The sequence below is a fragment of the Ailuropoda melanoleuca genome, chromosome 15, assembly GCF_002007445.2.
Source record: "Ailuropoda melanoleuca isolate Jingjing chromosome 15, ASM200744v2, whole genome shotgun sequence".
NCBI classification, from domain to species: Eukaryota; Metazoa; Chordata; class Mammalia; order Carnivora; family Ursidae; genus Ailuropoda; species Ailuropoda melanoleuca.
Window position 1 is genome coordinate 18361069 of NC_048232.1, and position 22954 is coordinate 18384022.

General features: G+C 35.9%; 1 protein-coding gene across 2 annotated transcripts in view; it reads left to right on the forward strand.

The window, feature by feature from the left end:
- PLXDC2 (plexin domain containing 2) overlaps positions 1-22954 on the forward strand; it is a 450758-nt gene that overhangs the window by 334806 nt on the left and 92998 nt on the right. For both annotated transcript variants that reach the window (XM_034644245.1, XM_034644246.1), the window contains 2 exons: positions 3680-3775; positions 3970-4051. In XM_034644245.1, the coding sequence (XP_034500136.1) occupies positions 3680-3775; positions 3970-4051 (178 nt within the window). The remainder of the gene's footprint in view (positions 1-3679; positions 3776-3969; positions 4052-22954) is intronic.

Consider the following 22954-nt stretch of genomic DNA (forward strand, 5'->3'; position numbering starts at 1 on the left):
ATTTAGGTGTTAGTAGTGGCCTGAAACTTCACAAGCAATGAGGGAACGATAAGAAGAAAAATCTAAGAGGCTCACATTATTACTTTATGGCCCTCTAAATTTTATGTTGCCTTAGCCAACAAGAATTACATTATTATTTAATAGAATTAGAACTACAGAAGGAATAAAGAAATATTTGAAGCAAAAGCATCTTTTGTTTGTAGATGCTTGACTTAACAACGCCAACCAGCTATTTCAGTTAGTGGATTACATTTTTGTAATTCACTGCTATAATGGTTTCTCTCTCTCTCTCTCTTCTTTTTTTTTTTTCTCAAGAGTCTCTATTTTTTCCCCAAGTCTTCATGGCAGGAATGAACTTGCAGTGGCACAGCACACACTCTTTATATTAAAGAGTTCTCAGTGAATGGTGCTGTGTGGTGGGCTCCATTGGAACTCGAAAAGAAATAACCATTTGGGACCAGTCATGAAGCATTGGCAATGCATAAGTAAGGTCATGCTAGCAAATCATTTTCTTGACACTTCAGACAATATTAAAATATTTATATAAATGGAAGAATCTGCCAATTTAGGAAATTACTCACACATTCTCTATGTGAATGTTAGCTTTAAAGACAGGCAAATAAACTAGATCATGGCTAAACATGCCACAGGGTACTCATTAAACTGTTCATTTCGGCTGGAGTGAATATTGATTGGAGAGGATTCCTGGTGTTTCCATATGATCACTCTGTTCCCCCCTGTTAATATTGTTCAGAATTTCTAAAAAATGCAATTCATTAGTCACTCTTTGAATTGTATCACCTTAAGATTTTGGATACTAAACTTTATTTTCTACGTGTTAGTCTGCTCAGAGATTTCATTTATTTTTTTTTTAATTTTTAAAAGCCCCTAAAGGGTATTATAGTCAAACTTGGTTTTGTAAAGTTGTAAGAAAACAGTTAAAGCTGTATCAGCACGACTAAGACTGAATTTTTGGTACAGCATCATTTTGGCTGACTTCCTAAAGAAGACACATGAGCTAAATACGTTTCTGGAATCATATGAAAGCTTCTAGTATTGGCAGGAGCTCTCAGTAAATACATTCCTAATTACTTGTTTCTGACGGGTATCTCTGAAATCCAACAAAAATGACCATTTGGAAGCTGTCATTAATTGGCAGGTCATCAAACAAAAATCATTCTCATTAATTTTAGTTTTGTTAAACTCATTTCCTCCCCGTCATTGGAGGGGTCTGAGCAGGTGATGGAACTAGGATAGCAAAACAGGTCACTTTCCCTTAACCCCATATGCATAATCAATAATTAACTTCCAGAGGTTTCATAGCCGTGTCAGTAATTGGAGATTTTCAAAGTATAATATGAAATGAAGAGAAAACGAGTATTTTAAGCACCTAGGAATATGATAGATACTAAGCAAACTTGAATGTGAAGGAGAGTCAAAAACCCCCAGCCCAGGGATCTCACGGCAAAGCCATGTTATTTGATGTTATTTATTTATTTCCAAGAACAAAATTATTTAGTAAAATACAAGGGAAAGCAGTATAGAGGAAGGTGTATTACTTAGACAAAACAGAAGCTGGGTAATCTTTTTATGTGCCTTAAACCTTAAAAAAAAATGTGCCTCAAGAAACCTTATAGATACCTTGAAATTAGCATTTTCTGAAGTGTTTGATAAAGTTTACACCTTGAAAATTATATATGCATCTTTCCCTTATACCAAAAATAAATGGATTGGATGATGGTTCTTAAGCAGTGTTTTCCAACCTGATAAACCTGAAGATATATTCAGCAAATGGCTCTAGAACCTCTCCAAGCCCCAAAAAAGTTCATTTGGGGCCAACCCCCCTTCCTCTTCCAGAGTAGAATTTCATGGCGCATCATCAGAAATGAGTGAAAAGATATGAGTGGATAAAAGTAGAGATATGTGTAAGTAGATGTTTGACTTTGCTCCTGGACGTGTAGATACAGCTACGTTTCCAGAACACTTTTAATAAAAGACAGCTCACTACCTCTTGGACACCATCTTCCTGCTCTATGTTCTAGAGGAGATCACTGTTGGGTCAACTGACTTTAGTCAAAATTTAACTTTCTCAAAGCTAAGGTGGGAGACAAATTCCTGGAAGCCTGATTTCAGAGCCTTAGTGTGACTTCAGTGAGTTTAGGTCTATAGAAATAGACCATTACATGCAGCATGTAACCGTTGTGATGTTATAGTTGCCATATTGAACATGTATTGAGCCCTTGCGGTGTGAAAGGGATTGTTCTAGCCAATTTGCATTTATTATCTCCTTTTAGTTGTCAAAACAACTCACTGATAGAGGTACTATTATCTCTATTTTATAGATGAGGGAACTGAGATACAGAGAGGCTAACAAAGAAGCCCAGGGTCACACAGATACCAGGCAGCAACACTGGGATTTGAGCCACACAAGACTGTTCAGGAGCCTATACTATCAACCACTATGACGTATGACTTCCCAAGATGAGATACCATGAGATTTTTTTCAATAGACTTATAGCTTCCCAAATAATTCCTAATAGATATAATAGTATTCAGGAAATGCCTTCCTGTCATCACAAGCATTTTAAGAGCTAAATAAAATGCTGATAACATTAGTTTCCATTTCCATTTACCAAATTTAGGCACACTCATTAGCATAAGGCTCAGGTCTTTTTTTTTTTTTTTTTAAGGATTTTATTTACTTATTTGACAGAGAGAGAGACAGCCAGCGAGAGAGGGAACACAAGCAGGGGGAGTGAGAGGAAGAAGCAGGCTCCCAGCGGAGGAGCCTGATGTGGGGCTCGATCCCGGAATGCCAGGATCATGCCCTGAGCCGAAGGCAGACGCTTAACCGCTGTGCCACCCAGGCGCCCCTCAGGTCTTTTTTTTAATAGAAGATTTTAAAAATATTTCATCAGCAGTCTTGATTTTAATAAAATGTCGTGTTTATCTGATATTTAATTATTAAAGTTCGTGTCAAAGTCTCCAATCTAGCCTATTCCTCAGGGGTACTGTTGGATTTGCTGATGAATGATTACAAATTCGTTCATGCAATATAAGTACTAATTATTAACCTTCCTCAGATATGATATTGTATATTTAATAAGTATCCATACTAAATTTTTAAGGTGATTTAAGTTGTTTTTTTTTATTAAATAAATTTCATTCTAAACCTTTGAAGCACTGAGACTCACATTCTGGCAAAAAATAACTTTATTTAGGCTGTGATTTTTATTTATTTTTTTAGGCTGTGAAAAATTGTAATTGCTACCCATTCCTAAAGAACTTACTTTAGCTTTAGTTTTAAAGAAATGGTGTCATCTTACCTTCTTGATTTTATGTCAGAAACTTTCAAAATACATAAATCTATTAAGAAAACGTCTTCAGTGTGTCATAGAGAACAGTGGGCTGGAGCCCCTGCTCGTGAAGTGAGGTTTCTGGGACCATAATTGACATTTAACCTTCATTGATTAAAAAAAAAAAAGACTTCTGGGTATATCAGTACATGATTTTCAGATTTTTTTTCTTACAATCAGTCTCTTCACAGGGGTTGATTATTTTAAATCTTCATTTTAAAACCAGCTTGAGTGAAAAGTGTATCATTCTACATTCATTATCAGACTTTGTTCTGTAGGCGAAGACATCTTGAAAGATTTTTTTCCTATTTTTGTTTTTACAGATGTCCGAAGAAGAACAATTTATGAATACCACCGAGTAGAGCTACAAATGTCAAAAATTACCAATATTTCAGCGGTGGAGATGACCCCGTTACCTAGTAAGTTACCATGTGAACAGGGCTAGGTGGAAAATTTAATGATCTGATCTGTTGATGCATAAGTATCTTGCTCCTGTGTGTATATGGGGGTAGGTGGGTGATTTTAATTTTGGTTGAGCAATCTTTTTTTTTTTTTTAATTTCTCTCCATGCTGCCAATTAGTCTTGATAAACCTATTCTGTCCTGTTTCCTAGCATGCCTCCAGTTTAATGGTTGTGGCCCCTGTGTATCCTCTCAGATTGGCTTCAACTGCAGTTGGTGTAGTAAACTTCAAAGGTAAAAAAGAGTAATGCAGAAAATTTAAAATTTTTACAAAGACATGTTGCTTCTAACTCTTCCATTGAATTTTAGATGTGTCAGCTGTGTTGGTTAGGTATATATGAACAGATGTATACACGTTTAAAAAGAAAAACAAACACCCATGACCAAAAGGCAAAAAAATGCTCAGGATTTTAAGGAATTTTGATATTTTCCTTTGATCACTCACAATTAGAGCTTCAGAGGCAATAAAATAATTTTCTGGTATACAGTTATCATCTCCATGGGGCTTAAACTAGATGGTGATCATGATTGATAGGTCTATAAATGGATGTTCTTGGCCCATATTCTTCAGAAAACATGGTATGACATATAATTACTATAACAAGGACAGTGTATGCATGGTCACATGCACATTCTCAGTAAATTCCAGTGAATATCTCAAAGGTTACTGGCGAAGGTTAGAGATGTAGTCCAAAGTTAGGGAATAAAGTGACAGTAACCGACCTCTACAAAAATAGAATGCATGGTCTGATTTTTCATGAATGGCAAAGAGGAGTTTTTAGTCCCTAGAGTTTTTCAGAGAATGAATGATCACTTGTTGGAAATACGGAGGGAAGACTTAACTGTGTTTTGTTATTTGCTCCACCATTTTGTGCGTCGGTGTTGTCCCAAGCACTGGGAAAGCAGCCGCAAATAATAAGATGTGGTCCCTGCCTCCCCCATAGAGTTTCCAGTCTGTCTGGGAATAAGTCCCCTTCCACCTTCACAGTCTATGAAAAGTTCTCCCTGCAGGTGAGGAACCGAGTCTTCAGGCTCCTCGTGTGTGCATGTTGCATCCGTCTTATCATCTTGCTGCAGCCTTTGCTCTAATGACAGAGGCCTGTTTGGGAATACTTGAAACATTATTGAAGTATGAAGAATAGAATGCCAGTTCTCTGATAACAAGCTTTGGGAAACATGTTTAACTTGCTAACTTTGGGGCAACCAGTACAGTATTGTGGCTAGAACAACATTATTTATTATAACCTCTGTTTTGTTTTCAGTGCAACCTGTTCCAATAATTTCCTTTGTGCCATGAATGTCAGAGAATGAAAAAGCAAGCAGGATATTAACATTCTTAAAAGTAGATTTTAACTTTCCTGTATCTCTGGAGTGGAAAGAACAGCTTTGCAAATAAGAATTTGTGGACATTTATATTCATATATTGTTGACATTCCATAAAGATTACATGCATATTGGAAGTTATTCAAAATCGGTTTAGATGACAGCCAAAAGGCGTCTCAGGAGATGGCACTTTAATATGTTTAGTTAAGTAATACTGAGCTCACACATGAGAAACTCCCAAAAGAATTAAGTAGAAGGCCCTGGCTTCAAGAAGGCCCCCAATTCAAGTTCCATTTCTATGGTCACCTCCTTTAAGTCCCCCTAAACCACAAGTCTATGTGAGGTGCCCAACCCCTGTGTTTCTCGGACATCCTGGGCAAAACTCCGTCATCAGCAGTCACCTTAGGTCTTATGGACACTTGTTCATTTGTCTGTCTCCTTTGCTAGACTGTGGCTTTATTAAGGGTGATTGGTCTTTATATCTCCAGAACCTAAGAATGTACCTTGGACTGCAGAAAAATGAATGAATGAATGAATGAATGAATGAATCATCATTAGGTTCCAAATGAAGGAATCATGATTAGATTTGTCTGGGAACTAAGGGTTTCTGTGGATGAGAGACTTTCAGTGCTGAAGCTAGGAGAGTCAAAAGAAAACCAGGAGAGGTAGCCCTCCCCCCAGCCAGATCACCATTAGAGCAGTTCTCAACTGAAATAATATTGTTTTAAATGAAGGGTTGGGACGCTACCTGTCTTCCACCAACCATTTCATTATTTTTTAAAAATATTTTTGCTGAAAATAAAGATATGTCTATATATGTTTAAATATATGTTTTAAGTTCTAAAACAAGCAATTTTGCATTGTGCAAATGGCATTATATTAATATTTCTGTTTTATTGAGAGATATCTCTGCCAGACATTGTGCCAAAGAATTTAAGTGATAACTTTGAACTGAAACTAGATCTATGTGACTTCCAGTCTGTGGTCTTGACACCTCACCTGTCCTGCCTCACACCTGCCAGGCTGCAGATGCACTAAGCAAGTTAATCTTTATTGCTTCCTGAAAAGTAGTAGGCATACTACTGAAAAATAAATATTTTTGTAATTGAGGCTGCAAGAAAATTGCATGGTTCTGAAATTGACATAAAAAGAATGCAGAAGAGAATCAAGCAAAGCGTAAGACTTTTGTGGATTATTGAAAGCATCGTTGTTTTAAAAAGATTAATTGAAAAAGGGAAAGTGGTGATGCATATGAATAGGGAAGGAATTCACCAAAGAACATTACTTTAAAAACTACAAGTTTTCGGCATGTTACCATTCCGTGTTTTGCTGAATACCAAACACTGGTTTAAAATCTTAGGTTTATTTTTAATTCTTCAGCAACTCAGTTATATACATATCAAAACCTGCTTAATTAATTGGTTTAACTATGGCTCATTGCACTTTTGTTCAATTTAATTTCCCCACTGCATTTTATTAATTTCTCCTTAGACCTGTGAGCTTCAAAACTTTGCTTTGGCTGCCCGGAAGCATTTCCCCAGACTTTAGAGCTTTTATTAACAAGTTCAATAAAACAAGAGAAGTCTTATCCTAAGCAGCACAAAAATTGCCTCTCAGATTTTTTTCTTCCATCCTTTTTACTTTCTCCTTTGTGCTCATTTACCCCTGAATGATAATCAGTTGGTGGTGATTATTGAACTCTCAAGTTGGGCTTGCTTTAAAAAGATAAGATAATTTTAATTGGCTTGTTTATTTCCTTTAATTCCTATTTTTCAGGAAGCAAAAACTAAGGCAAAATGTTTTTAATGGCTTATCCAAGTTCTAAAGGAATTTGAGTTATAGAACATTTAATGAGATCCATGATCAAAAATGTTACTTACAATAGGTGGCCCATTGCTTGTAGGTAAGAATGCTTTTGTTTCTTCACTGAAAATTGAGAGGACCTGAGTCAACCACTTTTTATCATACCTTCTATTTTCACTCATTCAACAAAAATTTCTCAGAGTCTTTGCGTTCAAGTTACTATCATAGATTATGAATTCAATGGTAAACAAACTTCCCTCATGGAACTTACATTTTTAGTATGAAGAGAAAGAATTTAAGCAAATAGACATGCAGAAAATAGAGTTGGCAGTGATGAGTGCTATGGCAAAAGAAATAAAACAAACATTATAAGGGAAAATATAGCAAAACTGATAAGAATAATAGAAGTTTATTTGTTGGTAACATGCTTAAGCAACCTAGCTTTTTTTAAGGGAACTTAGTTTCATTAGCCTTCATCATCTGAAAGTCTGTTTTTTAATTGAAAGTATATTTTGGCTCAAAGCTCCTGGGTGGCTCAGTTAGTTAAGCGTCCATCTCTTGATTTCAGCTCAGGCCCTGATCTCAGAGTCTGAGATCAAGGCCTGCATCAGGTTCCACACTGAGCGTGGAGCCTGCTTAGGATTCTCTCTCTCCCTCTGCCCCTCCTCCTTGCCCTCCCCCACCTTTGTACACATTTGCACGCAGGCTCTCTCTCTATATATATACACGTGTGTGTGTGTGTGTGTATAGGTGTATATATAGGTATATATATATATATACACGTGTGTGTGTATAGGTGTGTGTATATGTATAGACTCTTAAAGTATTCATTCACTCATTCATATATTTAAAAGTTTATTGAATACTTTCTGTACTAATCTAAATAGCAAGCACTAGTATGAACACTGTGATAGTTCAAACAATAATCAGGTATTAAAGCCAAGGCTCTCACGGAACCTAGAGTTTAGCTTACCAAGCTAGAAAACAAACAAATTAATAAATAAGCAAGCAAAAAATCAGTTGATGATGAGTGACCTGTTGAGTTTGAAAAAGCCAGTGATAGCTGAGGAGTGGGTGGCCAAGAAAGGCTTCTTGGAGGAAGTGACACTTAGAGCTGAATGATTGAGAACAAGCTACACCTAGCAAGGTGAAGGCAAGGAGTATTTCGAAGGAACTGGCAAGTGCAGTGGCCCTGTAGTGGGTCCAAGCTTGATCTGATGACAAAAGGAAGAAGTGCGGTGAGTTGGGAGCATTGAGGGTTGAGCATGAAGAGAGAATGGTATCAGATGAGGTCAGGCAGGTTGCAAAGTACCAAGACATGGATGGCTTGGTAAGTCAGGAAGTGTTTTATTTATTCTCAGGGTGATGGGAAGCCTTTAGATTCTGGAAAAACTTAAGCAGAGGAGTGTTGTGATTTCATTATATATTAAAAATTAAACTCTGAGGGTGCCCGGGTGGCTCAGTGGGTAAAGCATGTGATTCTTGATCTTTGGGCCATGAGTTTGAGCCCCTTGTATGGTATAGAGTTTACTTAAAAAATATTAAAAATGAAACTCTGGCGGTCCCAGGAGAATAGTTTTGTGTGTGTGTGTGTGTGTGTGTGTGTGTGTGTGTGTGTGTGTGTAGAAAGATTGAAAAGGAAAATAATAGTGGAGAGTGTATGCAGTAGTCTACAAGAGGAATGACAGCTACTTGGTCAAGGATGATAATTATGGGGATCAGGAGAGATGAATGAATGTGAGATATTTTTGGAAGAAGACAAATTATTTACTAATGGATTAAAAGTGAAGGAAGAAGGAAAGATAAGAATCAAGGCTGCTTTCTAGATTTTTATTTGAGTAATTTGGACAGATGCTGGCATTCATTTTTTGAGATAAGTAAGATGGCACAAGAAACAGAGTCTGGGGTGGAGGGAAATAAAGAACTTAGTTGGGGACAAGTTCAGTTTGAGATGTCTATCAGACTTCAAGTGAAAATGTTGAGTAGGTGGGAATATATAAACTAGAAATTTTGGGAAGAAGTGTGGCTGGACTTTCAGATTGGAGAGTCATTATCATATAGATAGTATTTTAATTCATGGGGCTGAGTGAGATCATCTATGAAGGGAGTGTAAATTGAAAATAGACAAGATTGTAGGAGCTAGCTTCTGTCGTGGCATAATGAAGTCTGATGCTAATTTTTCATTTTATAAAATTATTTTAAAATATATTTGTATGCATGTCTGTATAGACAGAGACTACCTATGAAAAGATACATAAGGGATTGATAACAATATTTGTCTCTGGGGGAAACAATATTTGTCTCTGGAGACAGGCATGAGTATGAGTCTTACTTTTTATTATGTACTCTTGTGTATAAGTTGAAGTTTTGCCACATGGAGTTGAAGACAAAAGGAGGAATCAACAAAGGAGAAACGAGAGAACATAAATTCAAGAGCAGAGATGTAGTCTTACTCATTTTAATGTCTTCCATAGCACCTAACACTATGCCTAGACTAATGTAGGTGCCCAACACATACAGTTGGACTGATCATGCAGATGATCCAGGCCAGAAATTTGCACTTTCTTGAGAATTCTAATTGGTCACTTTGGCTGTTCCCATGCATTGGCTTTGTTGGTATCAGCCATATGGCTATAGAAAGGACTAAGTTGATGTTTAGCATAAAATGTCAACATTTATAATTAAGCAGGTTGAATACAGGGGAGTCAGTCTCCTGGTGTCTCACTTTTAAAGAAATTTCCACATCTTATTTACTTAGCTCTGGGCATAGTCATAGGACTACATGTAAAGATTTGGGAGTAAATACTTTCTATGATTCCACCCATTAAAAGAATAAGTAGAATAGGGAAACCCCTACTAACGGTAGAGACATGTAGCTACTGGATACTAGTATCACCCATTTACTTAAAAAGATACGAGATGAGGGAAAAATGCTTTTGAATAACTGTTCTATATTTGTTTCAAACTGTTATTTCTATTGCATTTCCTTGAACATACCATGTCCAAGGCTGTTACTTTCCACTGAATGAACTGGATTTCTTTGCAGTAACAAAAAGAAAAATAGGGGAAAAAAAAGTGTCATGTTATTACACATGCAAAAATTTTGAAGTGTATAAAGTCAGAAATAGTGGCTAATAATTCATTAATGATACAAAATGTATTATCAACCTGTATAAAGGATGAAAAACTCTTTTTATATAGGCACAGCTAATTTTTTTAAGATAGAATGTACTCATTATCATATGCTCATTTAGCTTATAGAAATTAAACTACCTAAGTTTGGGAGGAAAGAGAAATGAAGAGAACAAATTTAAATAATGCAGCCAATCCAACATTTCCCCAATGAGTAATCTTATGCTTCTGAATAAGAGCACCAAGGAGACTCGACAATACCTATCTCCTTCGGGTTTATTTCGATGTACCCCTAAACATATAAGCACATTTGCAGGATTGAATGTGACTTTAGGGCTTAAGGAAACATCAGACATTTTTCATACCACATGATCCTAAAATAAAGCCAACAACTTCATCTAGGATCAGCCAAAATCCAATGTCACAGTGACATTGGAGGGAAAAGTAGTTTTCGTGAAAGAGTGGCAGGCTTCTGAAAGGGCTGTACTAAGGGAATTCCAAACATATTTTGACTCGGTATGATTTCTACCTACTTACTCACTTCTATATCTAGCCCTCAAGTAAGGTGCAACTCCACTGTAATCCTCACAGGGCCATATAAAGCACTGTTAGTCTGATTTAGTTGTAAGTCTTAAGTTCGTCCAAGATTTTAAGCCTGAAAAGATAGGATCAGAAAACCCACAATTGTTGAATGACACTCCATGTATTCTTGGAATATGTGGCCCACTCTGAGATTTGTAAAATTAAGATTAATCAGCAGGGTATAATTATACTTGTTTAAATGTACCTTTTATATCCTGGGCAAAGCCATAGCCTGTAACCGTTTTGAGAGTATGGCCTACGTTCATATTCAAGGCTACTCAGATACTACACATTTACATGATTCTTTCACATAAGGGAAGGGGTGAATTCCAGACCTAATAAATAGTAGCTATTGGGGAAGTCCAGCAGCCCTGATCCACAATTAATTATAACTGTATGCTTATTTCCATGGATTGGGGTAAAATAAAGTTCTACTTGGAAATGAACCAAATTTCAGATGGACATTTAGAACTCACCAAGCTTTAAGTTTTAAATAAACTTTTGTTGATTTATGTTTCAGTATGCTGACTTTCTTTCAAGTTGAAATCACCTCTATCTGCCTGTTAGAATTACTGATTAGTAATATTTTGATAGCTGAAAATGTTACCATTTTCAATTAACTGAATGTCAGGCTTAAATGCAAAATATGAAGCTATTTAAACTAACAATCTATGTTTGTCTTTGATAGAAAGTTATGTCCTTACTGAAATATCAGATCCTTACTGAAATAATTAAAAATTATTTAATCGATGAAAAATTAATTGGAATGCTATTCGTGCTGCCTACTCATGATAGACAGGAAGAAGAGAATGCTATCATTTCTGATTGAAGGCATCAGAGAAACAGTAATCTTTAATTATATACTCAGCAGCAATGGATAAGGTCTGAAAAGGTCTGAAAACTGGTCTGAAAGTGCTGAGCCCAGTAGCCCAAGTCTAGACCAAATGAGATTCTTTCTCTTCAGTGAGTTCCTATGAAGTGTATCGGGCTTTCTGTGCCAGGCAGAACCAGCCATCCCAGGTTCAGGTGGAGCTCAGAAGTGAGGACACATTCCTGTGTTACTCAAAAGGAATCAAAATTCCCCAAATGTATAGTAGAGGCAGTCATGTTTTATTGTCCTAAGTGGATTAGACTAGATGTCTGAATACCTAATGGCCCAGCCAACAATTGGCTGACTGATCTTGGACAAATCCATAAACTCTTTGACTTTACATCCTCAAATGTGCAATACATATCTCATCTAGATATATGTGATTCTCGTATTTTTTAATTCTGAGTGGCCCTAGGTTCAATAGTTCTCAATTACTTCTCAATTATATCTCAATTTAAAAAACTGTACAATTAGTACAGTTAAAAATTGCCACAGGAGCCTGTTGAAATGCAGATTCTCTGAATCTTAGCAAGGGATTCATATTCAGTAGGTCCAGAGTGGAGTCCAGGGATTGAACTTTTCAATAAACCTCTTCTGGGGATCCTAAGGTAATCCAAGACGAGCACAGTGGAAATGCTGATCTCGTATCAATGGGCTGAGAGTCCTGTAAGCCTGCAGCAGTACACCAAAGTTGTGTGGAAACACTTAGCCTTACTTTGGAATAGAGAAATAAGAAAAAAAATATTTGAAGATAAAAATATTTGTTGTTGAAACCTATTAGGAGTTAATGAAATAGGTGTTGATAAAAGAAAGCAAGAAGTTTTTGAATAAGTACAGTGTATGTAATAAATAAATCAGGAGATTTGAGAACATTGTTAGCTAGTTAAAATCATTGGAACATCTTTGATTTCTGAATTTTAATTATATCACTATTACGAAAGTAGAAATTCACTGTTCTAAAGGAATTGAGGTGCTTCTAGAAATTCCACGCAGCCAAAATAATTGTTTCAGATGTGCAATGTTCATAAGAGGTAAATTGAATTTGAATTTATTTTAGTGCAATTTATAATCCTTTCAAATTTAAATAAAGAATCTTAGCATTTCAGTTAATTAGCTTGTTCTGAAATACAGCATAAACAAAATTGTCTTGTAAGAATACAAAATTAAAGTCTGGTTTTTTTCCTTTTGAGCATTCCAAGCCTAACTTTAACAAAAGTGTACTAATTCTTTTTGTGTGAATTAATTATAACAGTGTAATAAGCTATGATGTTATTTTATCCATTACATGAAAGCATTTTGAAGTATACTCTAATATAGAGAATAATTTTGAAAAGATCCATAAGATACTAGTAACAGGGTTGACCTTTGGGGAAACTGCCATGAATTGGAAATTGGCATAAAGAGAGATTATTACCATTTCATCATATTTCCTTTTGAAGAGTTTGAATTTTTATCACATGTACATATTACCTATACTGATTCAATTGACAAACATATATATTTTTAAGACGAAGAAAGGAAATATATGTGTTAAACTTTACTAAGAAATTTTGGATACTCTCAGAAAATTCTGAAGTTAAACTTTTGGGAGCAGAAAATTATCAATTCTTGGGGCTCCTGGGTGGCACAGCGGTTAAGCATCCGCCTTCGGCTCAGGGCGTGATCCCAGCATTATGGGATTGAGCCTCACATCAGGCTCCTCCGCTATGAGCCTGCTTCTTCCTCTCCCACTCCCCCTGCTGGTGTTCCCTCTCTTGCTGGCTGTCTCTATCTCTGTCGAATAAATAAATAAAATCTTTAAAAAAAAAAGAAAATTATCAATTCTTTTTTTTTTTAAGATTATTTATTTTGAGAGAGGGAGAGAGGGGGAGAGAGAGAGCCATGTATGTGTGCACAGGGGAAGGGGCAGAGGGAGGGAATCTTCAAGCAGACTCCCCACTGAGCATGGAGCCCAATGGAGGGCTTGATCTCATGACCCATGAGATCACGACCCATGGGAACAGGACCCAAAAGATCATGACCTGAGCCAGAACCAAGAGTCAGATGCTTAACTGACTGAGCCACCCACATGCCCCTTCTCAATTCTGAATATATAGGCTGCATTTCTTTCCTCTGGAGAGATGGAATTGGATTTATTAGCCTTTTAGATATAAAATGCATGTAATTCTATTTATTGTTTTTAAAAAAGTATTGAACTATGTTTTTGTCTATCTTTTCGTCTATCTATCAATCATCTATTTTGCATTTTGGCCTCTGTCTCCTTTTTGCCACTGGCCATCTGCCAGTCTTTGAAGATGGTTGTGAATACACAATAGGCACCAGCTTCCTTTTTTTTCCAAACTCAAAAGCAACAGGTGCTTGAGCCAAGTCTCCCGATAACCAAGCCCCACCTGAAATATCCAGGCATTCTTTTAAGTTGTCTTTGATTTTCCAGTCAGTGAATGCTGTGTTTGCGTTCCATCTGAGCACCATTTGGCAAGCTAGAAATAAAATCTGTAGAATTATTTAGTATCACATCTGTTTATAGCTGCATTTTCAAGATTAACCAAGTGATTTTAAAGTTTTATGTGCTAACCAGCTGTGGTGACTGCATTTTATATGGTTATAATTTGGAAAACTAAAACGTCAACAAACATAACCCAAAAACATAGATGGAGTATCTGAAATTGGAGCATTTTAGTGCTAAATTACATGTTCCATTCCCTTAGCTTCCTTGCACTAATATAGTAATGAGTTCCCCTGGAAATAATTAAAAGTTAATTGTCCAAGAATGAGATTGATTTTGTTCAGTTTAAAAACACTAGGTGCTAAATTATTATGAAAAAAATATGATCCGTAAAGGACAAGGAAATAAACATTTAAAAGCAAAAAACAAAGTTCACAGTTACCTCCTGTTAAAAAAAAATTGACACGATTTTTGAGTATCAGGGAGCCTCAGATTAATATTCATATTGAAAAGACTAACATTATGGTAAAGAAGAAAAATTTTAATAAGTAGTTTATGGTTTAATTATTTGTTTTGCTGGGAATCTAGTGTGAAAATATAGAAAGACATTCAAAATACAGTGTTTATACTCCAGCCAGCTCTTTAGAGACTTAGGTAAGAAAATGATTAAAAAGTCATTGGGATAGTTTCTGATTTTTTGCTTTCTGCTAAAATCTACCCCCAAGAAAAGTTGAAATATGACTATGTCATATTTCTTGATTTGAACATACTACCTTACTTAAATTTTTTTATGAAATTTCCTGAATGCTAAAGAGTTTATTTACTATCAAGTCCTGAGTCAGAGATCCAATCTTAGCTTGCCTAGAGTTTTGAGGGAAATTTTATGATAGGAATTCTGTCATTGGTAGAAAAGGGCAGGAAAACCAGTAATTCAGCAATGTGTGTAATAATCCTGTTATTTCTTTGGTTCCTTTTTTTTAAAAAGATTTTATTTATTCATTCATGAGAGACAGAGAGAGGGGGGCAAGGGGAGCCCACAGGGAGCCCGATGCGGGACTCAATGATGGACTCCATCCCAGGATCCTGGGTTCAGGACTGCAACTGAAGACAGATGCTTAACTGACTGAGCCACCCAGGCATCCCTGTTTCTTTGGTTCTAAGAACATCTAGGTAGTGTTATTCTAAAGATGCATCTTTTTATATAATTCTAGGGCAATCTGCCTAAGCTGTTATCCATTATTAGGGAAAGCAAAGAAGGTTGTTTCTGGATAAAATAAGATTTATTGGTTGAATAAGATTCGCATTCAAATTTTCCTTTTCTAAAGGGCTGTTATGAAAGGGATTTGCCAATTCTGGATTAGTGAGACTCATTTTTTTTCCCCTTCCTAGAGGGCCACTTTTTTTTTTCCCTCTCATCTCTAGAATGTTTCCTTCAGTGACAATTCACAGTCAAGGGGGATCGGTTCTCTCCATGAATCATGACCTTGGCTGCAACAATTTCTAATGCTAGGCTGTCCTAAAAATACACAGGCTTTATATTCGTAAAATAACATCTCCGACCACCAGATAAGACCTTTGTACTGACCTGTGCCCTGAGCAGAATTCATCTCTCCCTCCCCTGCCCTTCACTAGCACACACGTTTATTTTATCTTTGCCCAGATTTTCTGCCACTGCTGCTTCTGAATCACATGAGCTTTGAAAACAAGGACAGGGGTTTGTTTTAAGGATGAGAATGCTTTTAATGTGGAGGTGCTTAACATAATTCTGATAGCTACCTGTTATTCTGTATTTACTATGTGTTAGGCATCACACGAAAGCCTTCATTTCCACTAAAGTTTTTTCATTTTTTTATCTCATCCAATCTTTGGTCTGTAAAAGACCAACCCGAGATTCAGTGTTCAGTTCCCTGTTTCATAGATTAAGGAAATGAGAAACGAAGAAGGTTGAGGAGCTTAGCCCAGGTCATGAAACTAGAACTTGGTGGAGCCAGGATTTAAAATATAAGGATTTTTAAGCACAGAGGGTTGGAGAGATGAAGAAAAAAAAAAAAAAAAGAAAGAAAGAAAGAAAGAAATGCTGAGGTTGAAATTTCTTCTTTAGGCTTCCATGCCTCATGTAAGCACAGGTAGCTTTGCGAAGTAATCCAAAGTCTATATCCATCAGGAAAGGGGAAATGGCCCTTCCCTTGGCTACCAAAGGGTCTTGTAAGCTAATTTACACTAATCTCTTTCAAAACTTATTTGAGTAGTTCCTTNCTGCTTGTGTTCCCTCTCTCGCTGGCTGTCTCTATCTCTGTCGAATAAATGAATAAAATCTTTAAAAAAATATATAAGGATTTTTAAGCACAGAGGGTTGGAGAGATGAAGAAAAAAAAAAAGAAAGAAAGAAATGCTGAGGTTGAAATGTCTTCTTTAGGCTTCCATGCCTCGTGTAAGCACAGGTAGCTTTGCGAAGTAATCCAAAGTCGATATCCATCAGGAAAGGGGAAATGGCCCTTCCCTTGCCTACCAAAGGGTCTTGTAAGCTAATTTACACTAATCTCTTTCAAAACTTATTTGAGTAGTTTGTTGTAAAAGATGCATACAAGGTTTCCTTTAATAATGATTGGGGTTATACTTGTGCGAAGTGCACAATTGGCAAGACAGAATTGTCAGGAAAAATAAATAAATGAAAGCCAGGAATTGGGAGAAAGTAATAAAAATAGCACATAGAGTTCTAATGGGAAAAAAAAGATTTTTGAGTAATCCATTAAAAATGTATACATCAAAAATGGTATATAAAGAGTTTATTTCTCGGGGGAGAATTAGTCGTGTATCACTTTTTTCTGTGTCAAGTTTTCTACTCATCTATCAAAGACAGAGTATATATAGACCTCTGCCCCGTCGCAGACTCATGCACTCAGTCTATGAAAAGAGACAGTAATCCTTGATGCTGTATTTCAAAGGCATGGGTGTAAAATACTTCAGAGACTTTAAATTTTAGTATGCAAGCTTAAACTTAGGTTGTCTAAAATAACCAAGTGAGCAAGAACATGCATATGAAAGGAGAGAAATAGACAAGAAAACTGGACCGGAAAGGCTGACTGTAGTCGAAAACAGTATTTGTAAATAGAGATGCCTGCAAACTGTGGGCATCAGATCTGCCCCCCAAGTCCACCTGTCCAGTTTTCTCTGGACAAGCGGGCGTAAGCCTGCTGTCCCCATGTCCCATATCTTTCTGTCTCCTCCGCCTCTCAGAAGTGTAGTGGTTTCCTCCTAACTTATACTGTCATCCTCCCTAATGACCACTCTGGGAATCCTTATTACATCATTTGTGTATTCCGGACCTGAGGCAGAGCTGGAATCACTATGTTAGTTCACCTAGTCTCCATAAAGGAATTCCTGTGACAGAGACCATATGGCCCTCAAGGCTGAAGTATTTACTATCTGGCCTTTTATAGGAAAAGTTTGCCATATCAATGGAGGACATATAACAAGTACATTTAATGGGGGGAAAAAAGTAAAATATGTATTCTCAATAAATTATCTTGAAAGCAAGTACTGACTATCTGGTTATGTGACTGAAGTAACAGGGACACTGGGATAAATCAGATAATTCTAATGATCGTCCCCTAAGGAAACAGTGGGCAGTAAATGAAGGACCAGGTTAAACTAACATTATAGTGTGTAAAAATAAATACTAAAAAAGATTTTGAAGACATCAAATTGATGGATCTTGTGAGTGAAGAAATAACATGAAGAAGATTCAGGTCTAGATTTCATTCTGCATACGTTCGTGTAGCTTTTGCTATAAATCTATTTTTTAATCTGGCTTAAAGGGGTGTGCTCTGAAATACTAAGGCAGATTCATTAAAAGCAAATCTGAAGAGAAAAACCACATAACCAAGAATGTTTCTGTTCACATAAGGTGACACTAACTGTATTTTATGAAGCAGAAAATTGCTTCACACTCAAATTCTTAAAATCCTTCTCTTCTTTTTTTTTGCTGCCTTTAATAAGACATAGAACATTTGTACACATGAGCTGCATAAAACTCTAATAGAATTAGCATTTAGTAATTTGATATTTTATATGCCTGGCAAATCTGATGTGGAATAAAGCAAGGAAATAAGGAAGCAGAACACTGTTTTATGACCAGAATCATTCCCTAAAGTGGAATGAATTTACTGATACATTGTTGGTAATCTGCAGAAGGAGCCCGTGCAATCTTAGAAACAGACCCTTCCAGGTGAGCTCACAGATTTATAATGAGGAGAGAATAATAAAAACTTAAAAAGAAAGCAAAGCTTTATATACTAAAAGCCACTGCTAAAAATATACGTAGTATTTTTTTAAGCATTGATATTATAACTTATACTTCAAGAGGCAACTTGAACTCAGCAATAGATAGATGACAGATGATAGATAGATAGATATAGATAGATGATAGATTTCAAGATTGTCTCACCTGTAGTTTTAAAATAGTAAGAAAATCATTGCAGCAAACTCTAGAAGTCTTAGAAGTGTTTCCACCAAAATCAATTTACTTTTACTCAGAATTATCACTCTTAGGACTTTAGAAAATGACACTGAATGTACTATGAGCTGAAGATACAAATGGAGAAATATAAGGTTCTTTAATCAAAGTAAATTGATGAAAGGGAACAGTGACTCTTTTTAACCCATATCCTGGAAAAGTTATTTCACAGATATAATATCTTTTGAAGAATAAATGTGCATTATCAAAAAATCATTAAACAAATATCTTTTAAGAAACAGTGGTCTGCTGGTCAGGCACTATTATCTGACATAATGCCTTAAATTACATCTTCTAGGACATACAGAGAGAAAAAGAAAAATTTGCTTCTCTTCTTGTAGTTCCTGTCAATGTTATATTATTGTATTTTAAAATGAGCTCATAGTACTTGTTTGAAAGATTTAATTACATTGTAAAATATAGTGATATCAAGCTTAGATTAATTAATGGGGTGAGGTGTACAAATGACTTAATAAAATGATTTTCAGCCTTTTTCTTCTCAAGCAGGAGAAACAGCTTTGAAAAATGAAACTCTAAATACAAAACAGATAAAATTAGAGCTGGCTGGGGGTTCACAACCATGCCCTCCCATCTCCTTCTCACCCAGGACATCAGTCATCGAAGACCTCTCTGACACCAAACCCTGAACTCTGGGCAAAACTTGAAAACCTGTGATTGATGCAGGTTTTCCAAGTTAGAAATACTAACCTTCCTAATCCAGCCATTCTTTCTGAAGATCATTTGCAAGGACCCAAAACTACTGTGATTAGAAACATTTTATCTCTTAAGCAATGAGAGAGACTGACAGAAGAGAGAGAGAAATGTAGTTGTCTGGATGAGTTTATCGGTTACTCTTTGTGAACAGATGGTAACAAATGTAATGGTCTTTTGTATCCCTCATAGTCCTTCCCTAAATATTTATGGTTCAAAACGGGGGTAAAGTTCATGCTATGGTTCTCTGAGAGACTAGAAATAAAATCTTCATCTGTTTCTCTGCAAATTTCAGCATTCTAAGTAAAATTCTGAAACTGTTTATACATCAGAAGTTAAATTAGGACAAAGACTTTTTTTTTTTTTTTCTGATGAGACAATTGGCTCATCCAAGGGATTTCTAGTTCCTTGCCAGAGTCTAACTTTGTTATCTTGGCGGAACAGAGGTGACTTGATTCATGCATCATTGATGTTCCTCGGGAAGGCAGACAACTCTGAAAGACCAGGAGCCATTAATCTGAGCACCATGGAATAAAAATTTATTGGAGAAAGGATAGCATTTTGCCGAGGCCCAGCACACCTAAACCCATAAGTCTTTATGTTCCTTTTTCTGAGCCAACCTCCAAGTAAAAGTCACTGCTCTGTCCACTTACATGCATTTGAAGGTGCCATTTAAGTATAACACTTGGTATGAAGTCAAGAGATTTTAAGAAAGGGTGTAAAAAATCGGAATCCTGAAACATCCAATAGTTTTCTTTGTGACTGTTCACTTCAATTGCTCACAGCCATGAGGAGCAATCTCTTTTTTTTTTTTCCTTTTCTTTTCTTTCCCAGAAGATTCAACGCTCACTTCTGTTGTCCCAAGGTAGTAAAGTTGAATGCTTGGCGAGAAATTTTTAGATTCTGAAAAAATTCATTCATCAAAAAGAGAAAAGAAATCCACTTTGTTTAAGATCCCTTGCTTTTATGGCTCAAGAAGCTAGGTCAGGACTCGGAGGATATCATAGACTTTCAGTTATAGATTAGGTTACAATGCCTTTTTATTTTTTCAATAAACACTTTTGACCAGTGCTAAGGGCCATGGAGGGTAAAAAAGCATAAAATAGCTCACCTACTATGTCAGACACCGAAAGAGTGCTTCATCTATATTATCCTGCTTAATTCTCACCAAAACTACAAGGAAGGTTGATTTTACAGAAACCGAATCTCCAATAATAACTTGCCATGGCTCATAGTCAAGACCAGAATCCAGTTTTATGTGTACAATTCTAAAACTCGTGGTCTTTCCACTAAATAATGTAGCCTTAAGTTTTTGCTGTAGTCAAAGGCACATAATTTGTGAGGAATATTGCCAGGCTGGGACGAGAATTACATAACTGACCCTCTTTAAACACGTCAGCTATTAACTTGCTCCAACACTGTCTGTAACCTTGACTTCCTTCCTTTTCTTTTCCCCATTATTCCCATATTAAGTGAGACAGTGTTTGTTTTATTTTTCTGAAAGTGCCCCAGTAGCATGTTTGAAACTTATTAACCAAGTTATTAATTATTAATTCAAGTCTAGAGACTCCATTGCGCTTCATACATGGATTCAGAAAGGAGTTGAGTATGGCAAGGGAAGTTTTCTTTTCTAATGTGATACAAAGTGCTGTGTTCCCAGTTTCTTCAGGATGTGCTAATATGATGCCCAGAAACAAGACCCCAAAGTTGCACATTGAGTTAGGTGGAAAATAACATTATTTTTTTAATGGAATTCTCACTTTACAACCGTACATTCTAAAAGCTATTAAATTACTAATTTCATTCTTAGAAATAATTACCAATAATATAATCTTCCTTTCCTAAAATAAAAACATGAATCACATGTTATGATTCAATTTGATTAATACATAGGTGTTATTCATGTATATATAATTGGAAGAAACAAAACAAAACTATTTAATTGTCTTAACAGTCTTCCTTCAATTACCATTCCTCAGCCTCAGATTATCATTTATCTTCTTTAAAAGTTATGGTGTTTCTAAAGGAGTTGGAAATCTTTCATAAATAAGGAACCAAATTTTTAAAATGTGTCTTCAGCCAGACTCGGATTAGTTGCCAAAGACATATTTAAGATCAGTCAATGAAGAAATATTGTCTTCATAATGCTGGGATAACAAGTTTGATCTTAAATGTTCATAGCGCCTGGTAAGCTGAAGACTTCATCTCTAACTGTGTAACTTGTATTGGGTAGCAAATGTTGTGTCCTCAGGCTAGGTGCTTGTAACCTTGACTGAGGGGTGCACTTGGGAGAAGAATAATCCTCCATCCTGGCACTTCCTTCAGAAGGCAGTGTGGGTTAGATCTCACAGAAGGGAAAGCACCAAGGAAACCCCAACAGCTACTCTCCTCTTCAAATCCTCGAGCAGATTACTTCTGAAACTATGTTGACAGATGCTCTATGACCGTAGATGCCTGGCTTCACGTGGTAATATGTGCCAATCCCAGGGTTTTAAAAAGAGGAATCCCTCAACTTTAATCCGTTTGGTATACCACCTTCAGTTTCCACCCCATTCAAAAAGTTTACCCATTTAAGTCTAAACATTTAACCCTAAGATATCCTTTGGGGTTTTGCTGACTTTGTTGTTTTGGTAGTAAAATCATTACTTTTCAACCTTCCAAAATCATAATGAACGTTAACTTTGTATCTCTAATGAGGGTTGTTATGAGTCTTAGCTATTTACCAAATCTTAAAATAAAAAATTTTTAAAAAGATCTATCCAACAAATGATCCTGGGACTCTCAGCCAACTATTTTAATAAAATTTGTATATTTAGATTTGTTTCTTCACACCATATACCAAAATAAATGTAGAGTAGATTAGAGAAGTAAACTAAAGAAGGCGATACTGGACTAACTAGAAGATAGTGTGGCAAATGTAGTGCAAAGTTAATGCCTAATTAGTAGAGGCCTTTCTGAGCAAAAGAGCAGAGAAAGAAATCTTGCAAGGAAAGTTCGAAAAACAAACACCACAATGTAAAAATATAAACTGTTGTATGACCAAAAAAATCATATGTAGAACAGAATGGCAAATTATAGACAGGGGATATATTTAACAGAATTTTGTGCTCTTAGTTCATAGAAATCCTGTAAAAAAAAAAAAAAACCCAATCAAATAAAATAGGGAAAATACATGAATACAGTATTTAAAAATGTAGAAATAAAAAGTCAGTAAACATGTTTTAAAAGTTTATCCTGACCCGTAATAGAAGAAATGTTCGTTAAAGTAAGATATATCAGTTTTAATCCATCAAACTGCAAAAGGGATGATGATAAATATTTTTATAAGGTTTAAAATGACATGGGTATTCTCATACATAGGTTGAGTAAATTTTTTATAAAGCCGTATAATGGAGTATATGCTGTCATTAAAAATTAACTCTCAAGAGATATTTATGGACATGGAAAAGTGCCCAGGCTATACTATTAACTGTAGAAAAGCAAGTTGTCACATGTTATGATTCAATTTGATTAATACATAGGTGTAAGCGAATGTATATTAAATAAAGTCTGGGTGGGAAATAAAATTAATGATATTTTAGCACTGAGATAACACCTTCTCTGCCATATGTATAAAAGACAAGATTCTGTATATCAGATATCAGATACTTGAACCCAGTTTTCCATCTGAAACTCATCTACAAAACAAAGTTCCTGCATGTTGCAGATAACTATTCTTATTGGCATTGGATTATGATTCTGAGCTGCAGCTAA